This window comes from Pinus tabuliformis, chromosome 2_1, assembly GCF_031772625.1.
Source record: "Pinus tabuliformis cultivar Carrire ecotype Pingquan chromosome 2_1, CPIR1, whole genome shotgun sequence".
Classification (NCBI taxonomy): Eukaryota; Viridiplantae; Streptophyta; class Pinopsida; order Pinales; family Pinaceae; genus Pinus; species Pinus tabuliformis.
Window position 1 is genome coordinate 797,999,565 of NC_142299.1, and position 16,273 is coordinate 798,015,837.

The window sequence follows — 16,273 nt, forward strand, 5'->3', positions numbered from 1 at the left end:
CTTGGTAACACGAGCAAGAAATGTCAACTTGAATTTTAAATATAGGAAGAACCTTCCCTAAGCCTCTAAAAATTATTATTGTAATGTTAAAGTAAATTGACTGAAATCTGCGTGGAAAACGCAAGGTACGAAATTACATTCCAAGTATCTAAAAATTAATATATTCAGTTTCACTGACTTTACATATACACATACACAATGTGGTGGTCCACAACGTTGAACAAAAACAAGGATTTCTTAAATTCTAATAAGCAAACGTAACTTGCACATTACGTAATTTAGGTAGCACAGCATTTTGATCTTGACGTGTAAATCAATGGACGACATTTAATTCACAATTATTAATTAATTTCGTAACATGACAAAAAGGTTTAACAACGACCGTGGAATGGCTAAATGTGAACACCCTGAAAAAGTGCTTCGTATTCCTTCAAAGAATTTTTAACAGCTCAGCAGGTATATTCATTCAAGCTTTTTTAATATATATTTGAAACGGCTGAGTAGTTTCAGTTGTGGTTGTTCCTCGCCCACATATTTGAATGACAACACAAATACATTAGAATTTATTTACTTTATGCCGTTGATCACACTCAACCCTCACCTTCCTCACATTTGACTTTTGGTTAAGTTTAATTTCACGGGACTTTCTTTCCCCGGCTTAATTTATTTTGAAAAACCTTTGAGAATTCTCTCTCTTTATTTATTTCAATATTCATTCCGACAATATCGACGAGACCGATTGGTTACGGAAAGAACGCCAATATGCAATACCCGAATTCAAGACTTGGACGTACCCGCTGGAGCAAATTTGATCTATACACATAAAGTGTGTCGACACGTAGGGTAGGTTCGGATCATGACATTTTCATGATGCCAATTTTCCTTTCGTGACAGCTTTTTTTTTTGCCACTTCATGGTTAGGAGCAAAGGTCTGTAAAATAGATAATGATTATTTTTATTTTTTTTAATTGTAAAGGTCTTTATCTACGGAACCATGAAATGAGAAGGAAAGGAGTTGGAATCATGCAATCATAACAATTCATTGGATGATTCATGGTTCCAAATTGTTTTACCCGTGATTTCATGGGTTGTTGTAAAAGTTTGTACAATGACAATTGCGTGTGCATAATTTTCTAGGTTAAAAAACGCTACATGTTTATAAGAGGTTAGATCGTTGTTAATTTTACAAAGTTATGGTTTCTCATACTAATATCATATATCGAGATTAGAACTTTCTTGCATTGTTGTGATTCGAATTTCAATTATTTATATTTTACTATATCATTTATCACAAGGTTGGTAATAGTGAGGGTTGAGTCAGTGCTTTGTACCTCTTATTTCATCTTTATTTATCATGATTTAGTTGTTAAATCAGCATAATCATTATTCGTTGTTATTATCATTGAGTATAAGTTGATTTATTATTATTATTTAAGGAAAACTATACCATCTTTATTTACCTATTGATAATTTGTAAAAAACAAAATTTCACTAGTTGTCTATATCTTCAAAAGTATAAAAAAAAAAAAAAATTGCCTTGCGTAGATAAATCAGTTTGGTGTAATATTCACCTTAATTCAAAGAAGCAAAAGTCACGATATCCTATAAATCTTCATAGAACGCTAGCCAATCTAAATTGTTTTGTTTCTTCTGTACTCTTCTTACTCTAATTTCTTTAAATAAAATTTAAATTGCATTACATTCCATTTTCATATGTTCAATTAAAAAGCCAAAACATAAATAAATTATATTACAGTTTTTTAATATTTTTATCATTTTTGTTTGTTAAGTCGTATGAGTTTTAAGATGATTACATGTTTAACTTTTGTTTTAAGAAACTGCGATTCATAAGTATTAAGTTGTCAAAATCACTTATTACATTTGGTTGAGGCCACACCATGCCTATTAAATTTTTAACCGATAACCTTCACATCAAAGAGTACCTTAACATTAATAATGCATCCCATTACCATCTATTTTTATAATTTATTTTAATAATAATAATGATCATTTTTGTTAACTCTTAATATATTATAATAGTTTCAAATCCAAATGATTGATTAAATCTTTTGAACTCTTTTTTTTTTGTACTTTGTTAACTAAAATTTAAATACGTTTCATATTCTTTTTTGGTTTAAGATAAAATAAAAAACTATACCCAATGAAAAATTGAAGCTTTAATAAATCACACTATATTTTTTAATTTACCTTTTATTATATATAATTTAATTTTTAATATATTATAATTTTTAAGTTATTATAAATGCTTTTATTTTAATAAGAAAATCTACCATAATTTAATTATCAAATTAATAATAAAATAACTATCACTATTATTCAAGAAACCTGCCACCTGTGATTATCTCGTGATCTTTCACCCCTATACCTTTCTCCAGTTAAAAAAACCTAACTCCTCACCACAAATAAGTACTTTGAACCAATACTCCAGGCCCATGTTACCAAATAATTAGTCATACAGTTAGTTACACGGTGCGATGAAGATGTTCTTAGAAACCATCATCAATATTAATATATTGATGATACCCAGAATCAATGCGTTCCACATGATCAATGAGATTTAGGTATAATTAATCACAACACTTAAACTAACTTTCACTCGAACGAACCCCTAACACTCCTTTTAACTAACCCTCGAGACTCCACACCTAATACTTGTATACACGTCAAAGTTAGATGGCACGTCCAGCTTAATATTGGTAAATTAAAATAATTGGGATGTCCATGTGTGAAGCTACTTTATGGTCATCTCGTTCTGGTTTGAATTTGGAAGGGTCACGTTACTGGTTTAATATAATCAGAGAGAAATCAGGAGAAAAATGCAATTAGAAAGAAATCAAGAGAAAAATGCAATTAGAAAGAAATCAAGAGAAAGAATGTGCTGGAATCAATGAATATGGGATAGTAGGTGAAGGAATTCCGTGGTAGCATGTGTAGGTTAAAAGTCGGCCGATGCATTCGGCGTCTAAGTGAGCTGGAAGAGAGCCGTCAGCGCATTAAATGGATGGTCTCCACATTTTGTCTTACATCTCGAGCTTCGTGGAGAGCGCGAGGCGATGTCCCGGATCCTTCCGGAGGGTCGAGGCACTGCCCGCCACTCTATAAAGCGACCGCCACCGTCTCCCCCATCGCATTATTTTGCCTGTCCCGCATGTCTTTCCTGTCGTTACACCGTAACGCCAGGAGCGCGAAGGATCGCCGATACATTCGCAGCCGCCTTTCATAGCCGACCAATTTCGCACACATTCCCCCCACTTCTGTACTCCAGCTATAAAAGACGTGCTACCCGACTGCTTTTTAATCTCGGGTTTTTTTCACTTATTCCATCCTTCCCTCCTCCTCCATATCTTAAATCTTAAGCAATGGAGAATTCTGGAGCCTCTGCAACAGGGGGCTGGTGGTTATACGCAATCCCTCTTTTAACCAAGAATGGAGTGAGTGGTTATTTCTTAAATTCCACTGACCATATTTCTGAATGGGGGCAGTGGCCTCTGTATATAGCAATACTTATCGGTGCTGTTTGTGCTGCTATGGTCTCTTGGTTCCGCCCTGGAGGCTGTGCATGGGCTGGAAGACACAAGAAAGGCATCGCCATTCCTGGCCCCAAAGGATGGCCCGTAATCGGAAGCCTCATGGACATGAGCGTCGGTCTTGCTCACCGCAGGCTCGAATGTCTAGCTCGCACTTATGGCGCCAAGAAGCTCATGGCGTTTAGCTTGGGCTCAACGCCAACAGTGATTACATCGGATCCTGAGGTGGCCAGAGACTTGCTCAGCTCCCCTCACTTCGCAGACCGACCCCTCAAACAATCCGCTCAGCAGTTAATGTTCGGCAGGGCGATGGGATTTGCGCCTAACGGTGATTATTGGCGACTCCTGCGAAGGATTTCTGCTACTCATCTCTTCTCTCCACGCCGAATTGCGGCTCACGAAGTCGGTCGTCAGGCGGACTGCACGACAATGCTTTCCGACATAAGGGATGAGTCTGATATTAATGGCGGCGCCGTCACGCTCCGTCGACATCTCCAGAAAGCGGCCCTTAATAATATAATGGGAAGTGTCTTCGGTCGACGGTCGGTGGATGCCGAGACTGAGAAGAATCTTCGCGAGATGGTGAATGAGGGATTCGAGCTCCTTGGAGCATTCAACTGGGCTGATCATCTCCCATGGCTACGAGTGCTCGATCCACTCAGAATCCACAGCCGCTGCGCTCGGCTTGTTCCGCGTGTTACATCGTTTGTGAAGAACATCATCGAGGAGCACCGACAGAGGGACGACACGGCCGACTCAGACTTTGTGGATGTCCTCCTTTCGCTCCAAGGAGACGACAAGCTCGACGACGACGACATGATCGCAGTTCTATGGGTATAATTACTAAACAGGATACGATTCTTTTGATTAATGGTAATACTTAGAATTAAATTTTCATCCATTATTTTCCTTTTTGCTCGGCCTACTGGGGGGCAATCCATGAATCCATGAGCTTATCTTGCTTATTCTGTGAATATTGCTTGTTCTGTGACTATTGCCGAATATGCGGTCAATTATTTGACGGTGCTTCTATCATACTTTTCCTTTTTGCTCGGCCTACTGGGGGGCAATCCATGGGGGGCAATCCATGAATCCATGAGCTTATCTCGCTTATTCTGTGAATATTGCTTGTTCTGTGACTATCGCCGAATATGCGGTCAATTATTTGACGGTGCTTCTATCATACTGACTTGTCCTGTCCTGTCCTCTCCGTGCTTCTATCATACTGACCTGTCCTGTCCGCGCCAGTCCGCGCCGCACCTCCCTTCGATATAAAGATGCTAAAGCCATCGAATTGACAATCGATATAAAAATGCCCAAGCCATAGAAGTTGAAGTTGTTAGTATATAATCTTGTTGCACACTCAACATTACCAGAGACTTTAATGACTCTAATGTAATGTGGAGTAATGATATATACTCCACACTACATTAGTAGAGACTCCAATGACTCTAATGTAATGAGAGACTCCAATGTAAGTATCAGTGTAATAATTGGAGAATAGACTACATTGGAGAATCGATATTGGAAATTAGATATCGATATCTATTTTTCCGATATTTTTATTTTTCCGATATCCGGATGAGAGGATAACAACAATTTGTCCCACCACTTAATCTATAATCTATTGTTCATTATTTATTTATTTATTTTGTTATTCATTATTTATTTTGGATATCGATGCAGGAAATGATCTTCCGCGGCACAGACACAACGGCTTTGCTTACAGAATGGACAATGGCAGAGCTGTTGCTGAACCCACAAGTGCAAGAGAAAGTTCAAGCAGAGCTAGATGCTGTTGTCGGTAGCAACAGAAGTCTTCGGGAGGACGATATCGAGAAGCTCCCGTATCTTCAAGCGGTGGTGAAAGAGTCTCTGAGAATGCATCCGCCGGGGCCTCTCTTATCATGGGCCCGCCTCTGCACGGAGGATTGGCACATGGCAAACGGGATGTGCGTTCCGGCGGGCACGACGGCGATGGTGAACATGTGGTCCATTACCCACGACCCGGAGATCTGGGAACGTCCCCATCAATTCCGTCCAGAGAGGTTTCTCCCATCGGAAGGCGGACAACATGTGGATGTCCGAGGAAACGACCTGCGGCTTGCGCCTTTTGGTGCCGGTCGTCGAGTATGCCCGGGCAAGGCTCTCGGTCTCCGGACCGTTCACCTGTGGGTGGCTAAATTGCTTCACCATTTCACATGGGTGCCTTCTCCTGACCATCCGGTGGACCTCACAGAGATGCTTAAACTATCATGCGAAATGGCAACGCCCCTTACCGCCATACCCTCAACTAGGATACCGGAACTTTCCACCTAACAACAACCATGTACCTCTCACTCTACGTGATTAGACCTTCTCTATGTCTAAATCTTCCATCCGTTCAGTACAGCAGATCATATTTCTTTTATAGTATAAATCCAACCCTAATATAGCCAGCTTCGTATATTCATTGACCGCCATACCTATAAAAAGCCCCTTCCTAGCCGCCGTTTGTGTTACTATGATTGTTATGGTTAGGTTTTACAGTAGCTAGGGTAATATAAACAGACTGAAATGAGAGAATGGATTTTGTAAAGATGATTACAGCTTTTGGGTTCGCGTATTCTGCGTCCACTTTTCAATCCTGAATGCTACTTATATTATTAATAATATAGAATGACCACAGAAATATCTGTTTCTATTGATATGCGACTCGACTCTGCTTCTACCTTGTTTGAAATGGTCTGGCATTCTATAATATTTTTAATCTGGGCATGAATAAGTCAAATGTTGTTTGTCGCGAGTTAAATGGATGAATCTCCGTCACAGTCTACGTGTCAATTTCTTTCTGCAACAATCGCAGAGATTCATATATAGGTTATTGTATCGTGAATGGTAAAGAAGTTTCCACGGATTGAGGCTGTTCTTGATCACTTAGAATTGAAAACTGGGGCGTGTTTAGTCCGAGGTCATGCCAACCTGTGAACTTTATTAGCGAATCTCAACTTACCGAATCTTAACTTTATAATAACATAGGTTCCAATTCCGATCAAAAAATATAATGGCGAACCAAATGTCTCCGTCAAACTCTGAGAGTCAATATCTTGTTTGAAATTCGATACCTAGGTGGCGTAAGGTCTTGAAACTCCTGCCTAACCATGTGTCGAAATTACAATGTCGTGACCTGTGTAAGCTGAATCACATGTCCACTTAGAAGGAAGCTTAACTATATACTCTAAATCAGGGGTTTAAAAGTATATATATTTTTCCAAAAAAGGAAAAATCAAATAATTTTTGTGACTACATATAGCATGTAAATATGATTACATAGTATGTAAACATGATTACATAGAGCATGTATATAGTATACAAACATGATAACTATATACCAGTACATTTCCTTAAGTTACATTAAAAAAACATATAATAATCATGGGCCATCAAACTATGAAGAAAAAGAATTGAAGAAAGAAAAAGAATTGAAGAAAAAGAATAAGAAATTATGAAAAAAAAAAGAAGCTATGAAGAAAAAGAATAAGAAAATATGAAAAAGAATAAGAAATAATCTACACAAACTTATTATAGAATTTTATAGGGAGCCATCAAACTATGAAGAAAAAGAATAAGAAACTATGAAAAAGAATAAGAAATGAAGAAAAAGAATAAAAAACTATGAAAAAGAATAAGAAATAATATACACAGGTTTGTTATAAAATTCTATAGGGAGCAGGGAGCAGGGAGCACTAAATATAGCCTAACAATGATTATAGAATTCTATAGGGAGCACCAAATATAGCTAACAACGAGTAATTACTCATTACTATGGAAATTGCCAAAAGGTAATCTGATCGGCAAGAAAACACTAAAAGTTACTCTGGCCGGCAAGAAAAACAACATTGGAAGATACTCTAATTGACAAGAAAAGCTTGAAGATGTTTCTGACATGCCTTCATTTTGCATATGCGCCCATTTCAATAAAACATTCACCATCTAAAGACATGAACAAAGCTATACACTCAAACAACAACATGCCTTCATTTTGCATATGTGCCAAACCCATTTCAATAAAACATTCAGCATCTAAAGACATGAACAAAGCTATACACTCAAACAACCCTAGGGACAATAAACGGTGGGCCAGAACACTATGAAATAACCAAAACCAAGGATGCAGAGTCATCGTGAAATAACAAAAACCAAGCATGCAAAGTCCTTGTGAAATATCATAAACCAAACATGCAAACTTGCTAGAAAACCCTGAAGAGAGCATCATACAAAGATTGCAAGACCCACATATTAAAACCCAAAATAAGGTCTCCAACAAAACTAGGGACAAATCCTAGTGATGGGGCACAGGCCGCCCTAAAACCACATATTCTAGCCCGAGACAAGCTGTGAGCATAAGGAAAAGATGGAAGAAACACCAAAACTCCAACATTGATGGAAGATCTCTCGAGCAACAAACACTTGCCATGAAGCCTAACATGATCCCGACAGCAAGTTGAGAACTCGACCAACAAAGTGGTCGACTAGGGGTAGACGACGACAAAGAGAAAAAGTTGTGGCATACAGAGCCCCAAACACCACATAAGCGCAAAATCTACCATACAAAACCCATGCAGAAAAACAAGTAAAACCTTGAGCATTGCAGAAGTTTGAAACCCACTATACAAGCATCACATAGAGAACCTATATAGAAAGGATGGCATTAAACCAAAAAAACTAAAACAACTAGAATTCGGCCATTAAAAAAAACTAAAACAACTAAAGTTCGACCATTAAATTTAAATTATGATTTGTAATTCTTTTTAATTTAATTAAAAAATATATTATGTAACAATTTATTTAATTCATCTAACAATGTGATTACTATAAAATACTAACACACATAATGATAGAAAAAATGTTTGAGACACATCACATATTCATAATGAACTTAGCAATATCAAAATTACAACTATAATATAAAATGAAGGACCTTCAAAACTATTAGATTAGTCAATTATGCTTTTTCAAAGTATAATTCTTATATTCATAATGAACTTAGTCAAAAAGTCTTAGTCAACTATTTTTTTTCATATTACTTATATTCATAATGAACTAGCAATCTCAAAGAGCACAAAATCAACTTTAATATAAAACACATACTTGAAAATTATATACTAGTTTAGTCAACTATGTTTTTTCATTATATATATTTTTAAATCCTTATACCTCTCAAATATCTTATAATGGATTAAGCGTTAATATTTTCTCCTAACACAAGTGTATGTTGTTGGTTGATAAGATTTTAATGATCGTTATTCATAAAAGGAGGAAAGGTAGTGTATATCATTTATATTTTTAATAAGTTTTTGTGTCCTTTTTGCTTTGATTTTAGAAAATTCTTTTAATGGTAAGTAAAAGTATGATGAGCTTTCAATATATAGTATGTACATGTATACAAATCAATGATATTTATATTTAAATGGTATGATTGGTCTAATTTAATTAATTAACTATTTTGAATGTACATATTTTGGATGGAGAAAGTGCCCATAAATTTCCTAGGGCGGATTAGAATAGTTGTTGCTCACTCACTATTCCAATTGAAAAGGTTGAAAGTCTTTCTCTGCATATGGGAACCTTGTCCCTCAATAGATAAGGTAGAAAATTGGCCTCCTTGTTTTGTAAGTGAACAAGAGATGAGAAAGCTCTTTTAAATTAGGGTCATTGGCCATTTTTGTGTTTTCTTCTTGAAAATTACCAAATTGGATACAAAGTTTCGGGAATTCCCTTGAGGCAGTTGAAGGCTTTTGAGTCTTCAAAAGTGAATTAGGAAATTTTCTTCTCTATTTTGATCAGATTTTGAGTGTTTGGAATAGGCCTAGGAGCTCTAAATAACAATTTTGAAATTTGGGAGTTGGAAGTCTTAGCCCTAAATCCTAGTCATATGGCTAACATGGGGCTATGATTAGGAGCTAAGTCAGAATGGAGCTTTAGCCCTAAGAAGGAATAATATTCAAAGTCTTAAGCTGTCAAGAATTAGACCTAACAAGTAATCATAACCCATTGGGAAGGCTTGAGATTGACACGAATTTCGTTATTTGGTTATTGATGAATTTTGTTATCGAGCTATGGGGAAATCCAAAGACTATTGAGCCCTAGGCTGCAGGGTGTCGATGTTTCCACTAGTAATAGTTATAACATTCCCCTGACACTAAAATCTTGATATATGAGCAAGTGTATAGAATTATCATCCCATAAATTGAAAGAGTGTCACTCATCAGATATCGTGTAAATCAACTCTTGCAATTTGGGGCTTGACCCCTTTTCCTTTATAACCATTTAGTGGTGGAATTCATATTCTTAGGATTGCGACTACCAAGGTAGTGGGATGTTGGGTGTCGATAATTTTATATACACAAAAATAAGAACTTCTTGACACATATATCAAATTGGGGGTAGAGCCTCAAGCAAGGTGTGATATTTCATGTGTATCCATGGACTAATAACCCAGGGAAATAAAGTGTAACCTATAAGTGCAGTGGTGTAGGTTTTGGTGTTGTAATAGAGGCCCACAAGGTCATATATAATGTGATCAAGCATCACATGTTAGGAGACTTAGAAAGGGACTATTGATATATACCCCTCGAAAATAATAGAACCTAATGAAATTATCAGTTGTTGGGAGTTGGAGTATTTATTGTCACCGCCGCAACACCCTCCAAAACATCACTACATTTGAATTTTGGAGCCTACCTAACTATCATATCAAGTGTTTCTTCATGTCATTTTACATGTTTACAATGTTCTTATTCATTCCTAAGTGACATCACATTGTTTAGAACATCCATGGTGTATTTCATGGTTATAACAAACTCGTTAGTCATAAAACGACACTTTTGGTCATAGTCGCACGCACTTTATCTTTTGTACTTGGAGAGTGTTTGTAAACTGGAATTTTAATGTGTATTTATTAGTATTTGATTCTTTCTAAGTTTTATTGATGAGTTGGTATGTGTCACACTTGATTTTACGTCTAACTCATTGTGTTTCCCCTTGTTTGATCCTCCTAACTTGGACAAATTTTGGTTTTACACAAGTTTTCCCACTAAGGCTAATGATCTAGGTGGATATTGGTGGCAACCCACCTATTCCACCTAGACCTCTATTCAGTTTAATCTGTTTCCTTATTTATTTCATCATTTACTATTTTTAGCATTTTTTCGGGTCATGAACTTCCAGAGCAGTTTTGACCCCCTAAATAACGTTTTTTTTTAGGTACACAACAAGCCCAAAGGCATATGCATGAGACTATCACAAATCCTATAGTACTCAAAGATACCTTTCCAAAAAGGTATCGTAAGCGCCAAACGAAGATAATTTGACCAAGTTACGACCTCGGGAAGTTGGTTGCCCAACTAACCCCAACGAGGCCCACAAACCCTTGGCGTTCCATCTCCTAGTATTATGGTTTTGGTTGTTTATGGTTTTCCCTTGTTGTTCAATAATAAATAGGCCCTTGAGCCTCATTGTAATACAAATCAGAGGCATGTAGCCACCACATCTCTTCTCAAAGATAAGTTACCATCGCCTGAGCTATTTTATTTCCATTCTATTTGTAAACATATTTCAGTATCATGATATCAATGAAATGAAATGTTATTTTTCTGCATCTCTATATTTATGGTTATATTAGTAATTTTTTGCATCCTGTTTAAGTTTGGACCAGTGGTATCAGAGCGGTCTGAACTTTCTCTGTTTTTCTTTGCATGTCCCCAGTGAGGTCAGGGTATAAGGACTTAGGGCTCGATCTGGTTGAACCTTTGCAAGATCAGCTTCACAAACCCCGACAACCTCCTATGGCAGAAGAAAATAAAGATGAGGGGGTAGGAGATCCTATCAAAATATTGCTCGAGTAAGCTCTTGAGTGACAAAGGAACGTGATGATGGATAACTTTCCCACAGATTAGCAGAATTTTGAGGTCTAAAATGGGCCTCCTAAGAAAAATGTACAACCAAAATAAAATTTATAAAACCCAATAGTATTCAAGATGATGATGTCAACCATGGGTGATGATTCACCATTTTTGGAGTAAAAAGGTAAAAAGATAAAAAAAAAAAAAAAAAATAATAAAACTACCTTTTCAACTCGTATTTTAAACTTATCTCCCTAAGTGATGCAGGAGCATTCAGCTTAACCATATCATTGTATTTTAGTAGACATAGGGGGTCTTGTGTTTCCGAGGAAGTTGGTTTCCTATGTTTTGAATTAATGTAATTATTAAGGTTTTGGGTGATTTTAATGAGAGAAGCTAAAATAGGGATTTAATTAAGTATAATGAGGCATATTTGTAAATGTTCTCGAATGTAGGAGAACATGAGAGAATCAGGATAGTTGAGAGATTTGAGAATTAATAGTAAAACTTAGATTAGGAGTTAGTTCATGATTTTGTTGATTAGAGAGGATCCTTAGAGATAGGGAAGAGATTTTAGGATTTTGTTGAGAAGGTTATGGATCTAAACCAGGAATTGGTTGTAGAATCCTGTTGTATAAATGTAAGCCTAAAAGGCATAGTGAGGGGTTAGCTGGTTAGTCAGTCAGGTCGAGAGTTAGATAGGTTTGATTGTAAGCCTATGGGTAGGTAGGAAAACAGAGGCCACTGATTAGAATATCAGGCCAGAGAGAGAGAGACTCTTATGTAAATACTTGTTTATTAATACAAACAACTCGATTTTGAGTTCATGTGTGTGTATTGAGTAATCGAAGGATAAATTGTGTGTGAATTAGAGGTTCTACATAGTATATGTATGCAGGTGGAGTTCAGGTAGAACACAAAGAAGAAGTGAGGATGAAGGATCGTGTTGGATCGTTGAATCCAATTGAAGGATCAAAGTGAAGTTCGGGAGTGACAGTGATTAAAGAGTACCCAGAGTTAAGCTCAGGAGAGAGTTTTGTGGTAGAACAATGAAAGACGAGAACCCTGAAGAAAACCGAAACCATAGAAGAACATTAAGAAATAACGTAAAGGCAAAGAAAGTAAAGGCATGAAGGAAGGAAGTAAGCGTGCACAGAGTTGTCAGATCATTTAGATCGACATATATTAATAGCGGAGGAATAGATTTGATTGTTAGATCGATAGATCTGTTAGATCGACGGTGATCAGCAACTGTGAGAGTAAGAGAGTACGAATTTCCTTGATCATGGCTAAAGTCCCGCACTCGCTCCTAGTTGTCAATCTCATATTAAACCTTTTAGATCATAGTCAATTGCGGGGGTTAAGGTTGTTTTAATCCGTGTGCTAGTTGAAGTCCTGTAAGCCATAGATTTGATGGCCTCTTATATCCAATGGATATCGGGTCATAAAGTGATTGAACTTTAAGTTCAAAACTAGACCCAAACATTTATAGATCAAGGATTTATGTTCCTTATCGGCTCCATAAGGGTGGCTAATCCTCGTGCAAGTGGCTCGCCCAATATCATTGTTAACCGTTGGATCAAATGGGTTTTGATCAATGGTGGAGGATTGTTGATTAGTTTTGCATCACAATATTTCATGAGTGGATAAACCTTGGCCTTAAGAAAATGCGATTAGCGATGTGCAATGCTCGGGTGTATCATCAACTATCAGGTTGAATGGTAAGATCGATGGCGGAGATTGAAGTCGATAGAGCTTGGGCCTGAGTGGACCTAAGAAGTTTATCAATGCAAGTTAAGTTCATTTGAGTTTTGGTGGATGTATGGATTTAAGTGGCAATACGATGCGACAACCGTTGATCTGATGGAGTGAAATCAATGGTGGAGGCTGAACGTGATAAAGGTGAGCATCGGGAAATGTGCAAAGGCCGAGGGGAGGTGAAAAGGTAAGGTTAACTGCAGTTTATGTTATATTTCTATTATAGGAGAATTATAATAGAAATAAAGTGGGACTAAGGATTAAACAAAGTTTAGGAAGGGTGAATAAAGTTCCACTGGAAAGGCTTTATTAAATTTTAAGACTATGGATAGTCAATTATAATGTTTTCGAATGAGATTTAATTAAGGGGCCTTAAACCTTAATTTATGAAGGTTTGACTAGGCAGGGTAATTGAAATTTGTGGGACAAATGAGATTATGCATTTTATATGCATACTGTGGGTAAAGTCGGCTTAGGCTGGCATCACTAAGGCTTTACTCAAATTTCAAATGGGAGTACTTGTTGGATGAAAAATTTGATTCCCCATCCAAGGAGTACCCATGTTTCATACTTTTGATGGACCCTGCTACACAAAAAATGAGAAATACATGAAAAACATGATTGCAATCACGTTGTTTCATGTATTTCTCATTTTTCGTGTAGCAAGGTCCATCGAAAGTATGCAACATGGGTACTCCTTGGATGAGGAATAAAATTTTTCATCCAACGAGTGTTTCCACTCAAAATTTGAGTAAACCCATAGGGATACAAGTTGAAAATACGAGTTGAAAAAATAGGTTTTTCTTTTTTTCCTTCTAAAATTTGATGATGTAATTATTTTAGTATTTCCAATATTATTTTACAATTTCCTTAGGAGGCCCATTTTAGACCTCAAAACTCCTTTAATGGGGATGCATATTCATCCAACAGCCACTCTAGAGGTGCCACTCCTTTTAAGGTACAAGTTAACTTTGACATTCCCATATTTGAGGGCCAGATAGATGCAGACGTCATAGATAAATGGTTGAATATGTTGGAAGGATATTTTTCAATTCATGACTTTTCCAGTTGGGAAAAGATTAATTTTTCACTTCTCAAAGCCACCCCACACATCAAATATTGGTGGGAAACCTGCTGTGAACAAAAGGATGAGAGGGAATCCTCACTATTTTTAGCCACACCCACATGGGATTCTTTCCAAGATACCATCATGGAACAATACTACCCTGTTGGGAGATATAAAGATAAATTCATAAAGTGAACCACGCTACGACAGGGAAGGGACCAAGATGTGTTGGAGTTCACAAATATTTTCCATACCCTCCACACAACATTGGGTATCAAGGATTCTGGGCAACATTTGGTACACAAGTATAGTAGCTGCTTGCACAAATACATCCAGGACAAGAAGGAGTTCCTGGAAATATCCTCACTTGGCACAACATACAGATACGCTGTCAAGATTAAGAAAAGAGTTTAAACAAAAGAAGTGAGACTTTGGATCTGTGAATCCGAGACAAGGAAAAGGTTCCCCTAAACCATAGAGAAAAGGCCAAAGCCAAGGCGAGGTGACCCAGGACAACCTGCTGAAGCCGCAAGAAAAGAACAACACCCCAAAGACAAAGAAGGACATGAGAAAATGGTGTAAGTTCCATAAGAGCTCCATGCACAACACAAGTGAGTGTCGAGCCAAGCAGAGACTGGTGGCTGAGTTGAAGGCTTCTGAATCAGACACATGTTCCAACTTTGAGTCAAAACCCGACAAGGGGAATGAAAAAGGGAAGAAAATCATTGACGCGGAGCCCAGTGCCACCATGCACACCACCAAGATCTAGAAGAATGAGCCTGAAGATCCATAGGAGGGGGAACACCTCTTCCAATCACAGATGTGGGTGAAGGGTTCTCCGTTGTAGTTCATTTTCGACAGCAAGAGCCAAAAGAACCTCATTTCAACAAAGGTCGTGAAGCGGCTAGGCCTATCGATGACATCAAATCCACAGTTTTACACCATCAAGTGGCTTCATCAAGGGAAATATCTCTGTGTTAGCCACCAGTGTCGCCTTCCCTACAACATCAAGCCCTTTAGGGATGAGGAAGTGTGTGATGTTGCTCCTCTTGAAGTTTGTGATATATTATTCGCAAAACCATACTTGTGGAAGCGACATGCTATATATGATTCTAGACCTCACTCTATGATTATTACTTTGGGAAATAAGTTGTACAGGATACCAGAGGTAGCCCCACCTACCGCCATCGCTTTGATCATTACAAATCAATGCAGTAAGATAATTTCCTAGACCAGGAAATTTGTTTTCCTTATGATTTCCCCCCAGGGAAATAAGAAGGTTGTGGCCACGACTTCCAAATAAGGATCCTCCACACAACAAAAAAAGATGGATAAGGTCGTGGAGGAGTACATGGAAATTTTCACATCAGCTACAGGGGTACCTATGCATTGTTAGGTCAAGCACTACATCGATATGACCCCGGGCCGCTACCTAATGGACCGATCTATCGACACTCTATTCTGGAGAACGATGAGATCAAGAGGCAAATTCAAGAGCTGTTATAGAAAGGGAACATCATGCCAAGCCCATCACCGTGTGGGAGCTCTATTATATTGGTACAGAAGAAGGATGGAACCTGGATACTCTGTATTAACTATCGGGTGCTGAACAAGATCACTGTCTAGAATAAGTACCCAATCCCATGGAGTGACGGCCTTCTGGACCATCTCAATGGGGCCAAATATTTCACTAAGATTGACTTGAAGTCCAATTATCACCAAGTGCCTATTGAACGCTCTAATGTGTGGAAGACTACCTTCAAATTCAAGGAGGGCTTTTCGAATGGTTGGTCATGCCTTTTAGGTTGACGAATGCCCCCATAATCTTCATGAGATTGGTCGACGACATCTTGTGATCCTTCAATAATGCATTCGTGGTGGTTTATTTAGATGACATCTTGATCTTTAGCCAGAGTTGGGAAGAGAACCTCCACCATATTTGATAGGTCCTTCAAACCCTGTGACAACACAAGTTGTGTGTCAATTTGGAGAAATGAATTTTTTCCATGACCTAGGTT

The 16,273-nt window shown here is 37.6% G+C and overlaps 1 protein-coding gene across 1 annotated transcript; it reads left to right on the forward strand.

Annotated features, from left to right (window-relative positions):
- Nucleotides 1-3,032: 3,032 nt before the first annotated feature.
- Nucleotides 3,033-6,235, forward strand: LOC149202991 (cytochrome P450 78A4-like). Its single transcript, XM_089403294.1, has 2 exons — nucleotides 3,033-4,382; nucleotides 5,235-6,235. Exons 1-2 carry the CDS (start codon nucleotides 3,381-3,383, stop codon nucleotides 5,865-5,867), a joined length of 1,635 nt encoding a protein of 544 aa, XP_089259420.1. The 5' UTR covers nucleotides 3,033-3,380; the 3' UTR covers nucleotides 5,868-6,235.
- Nucleotides 6,236-16,273: the final 10,038 nt, after the last annotated feature.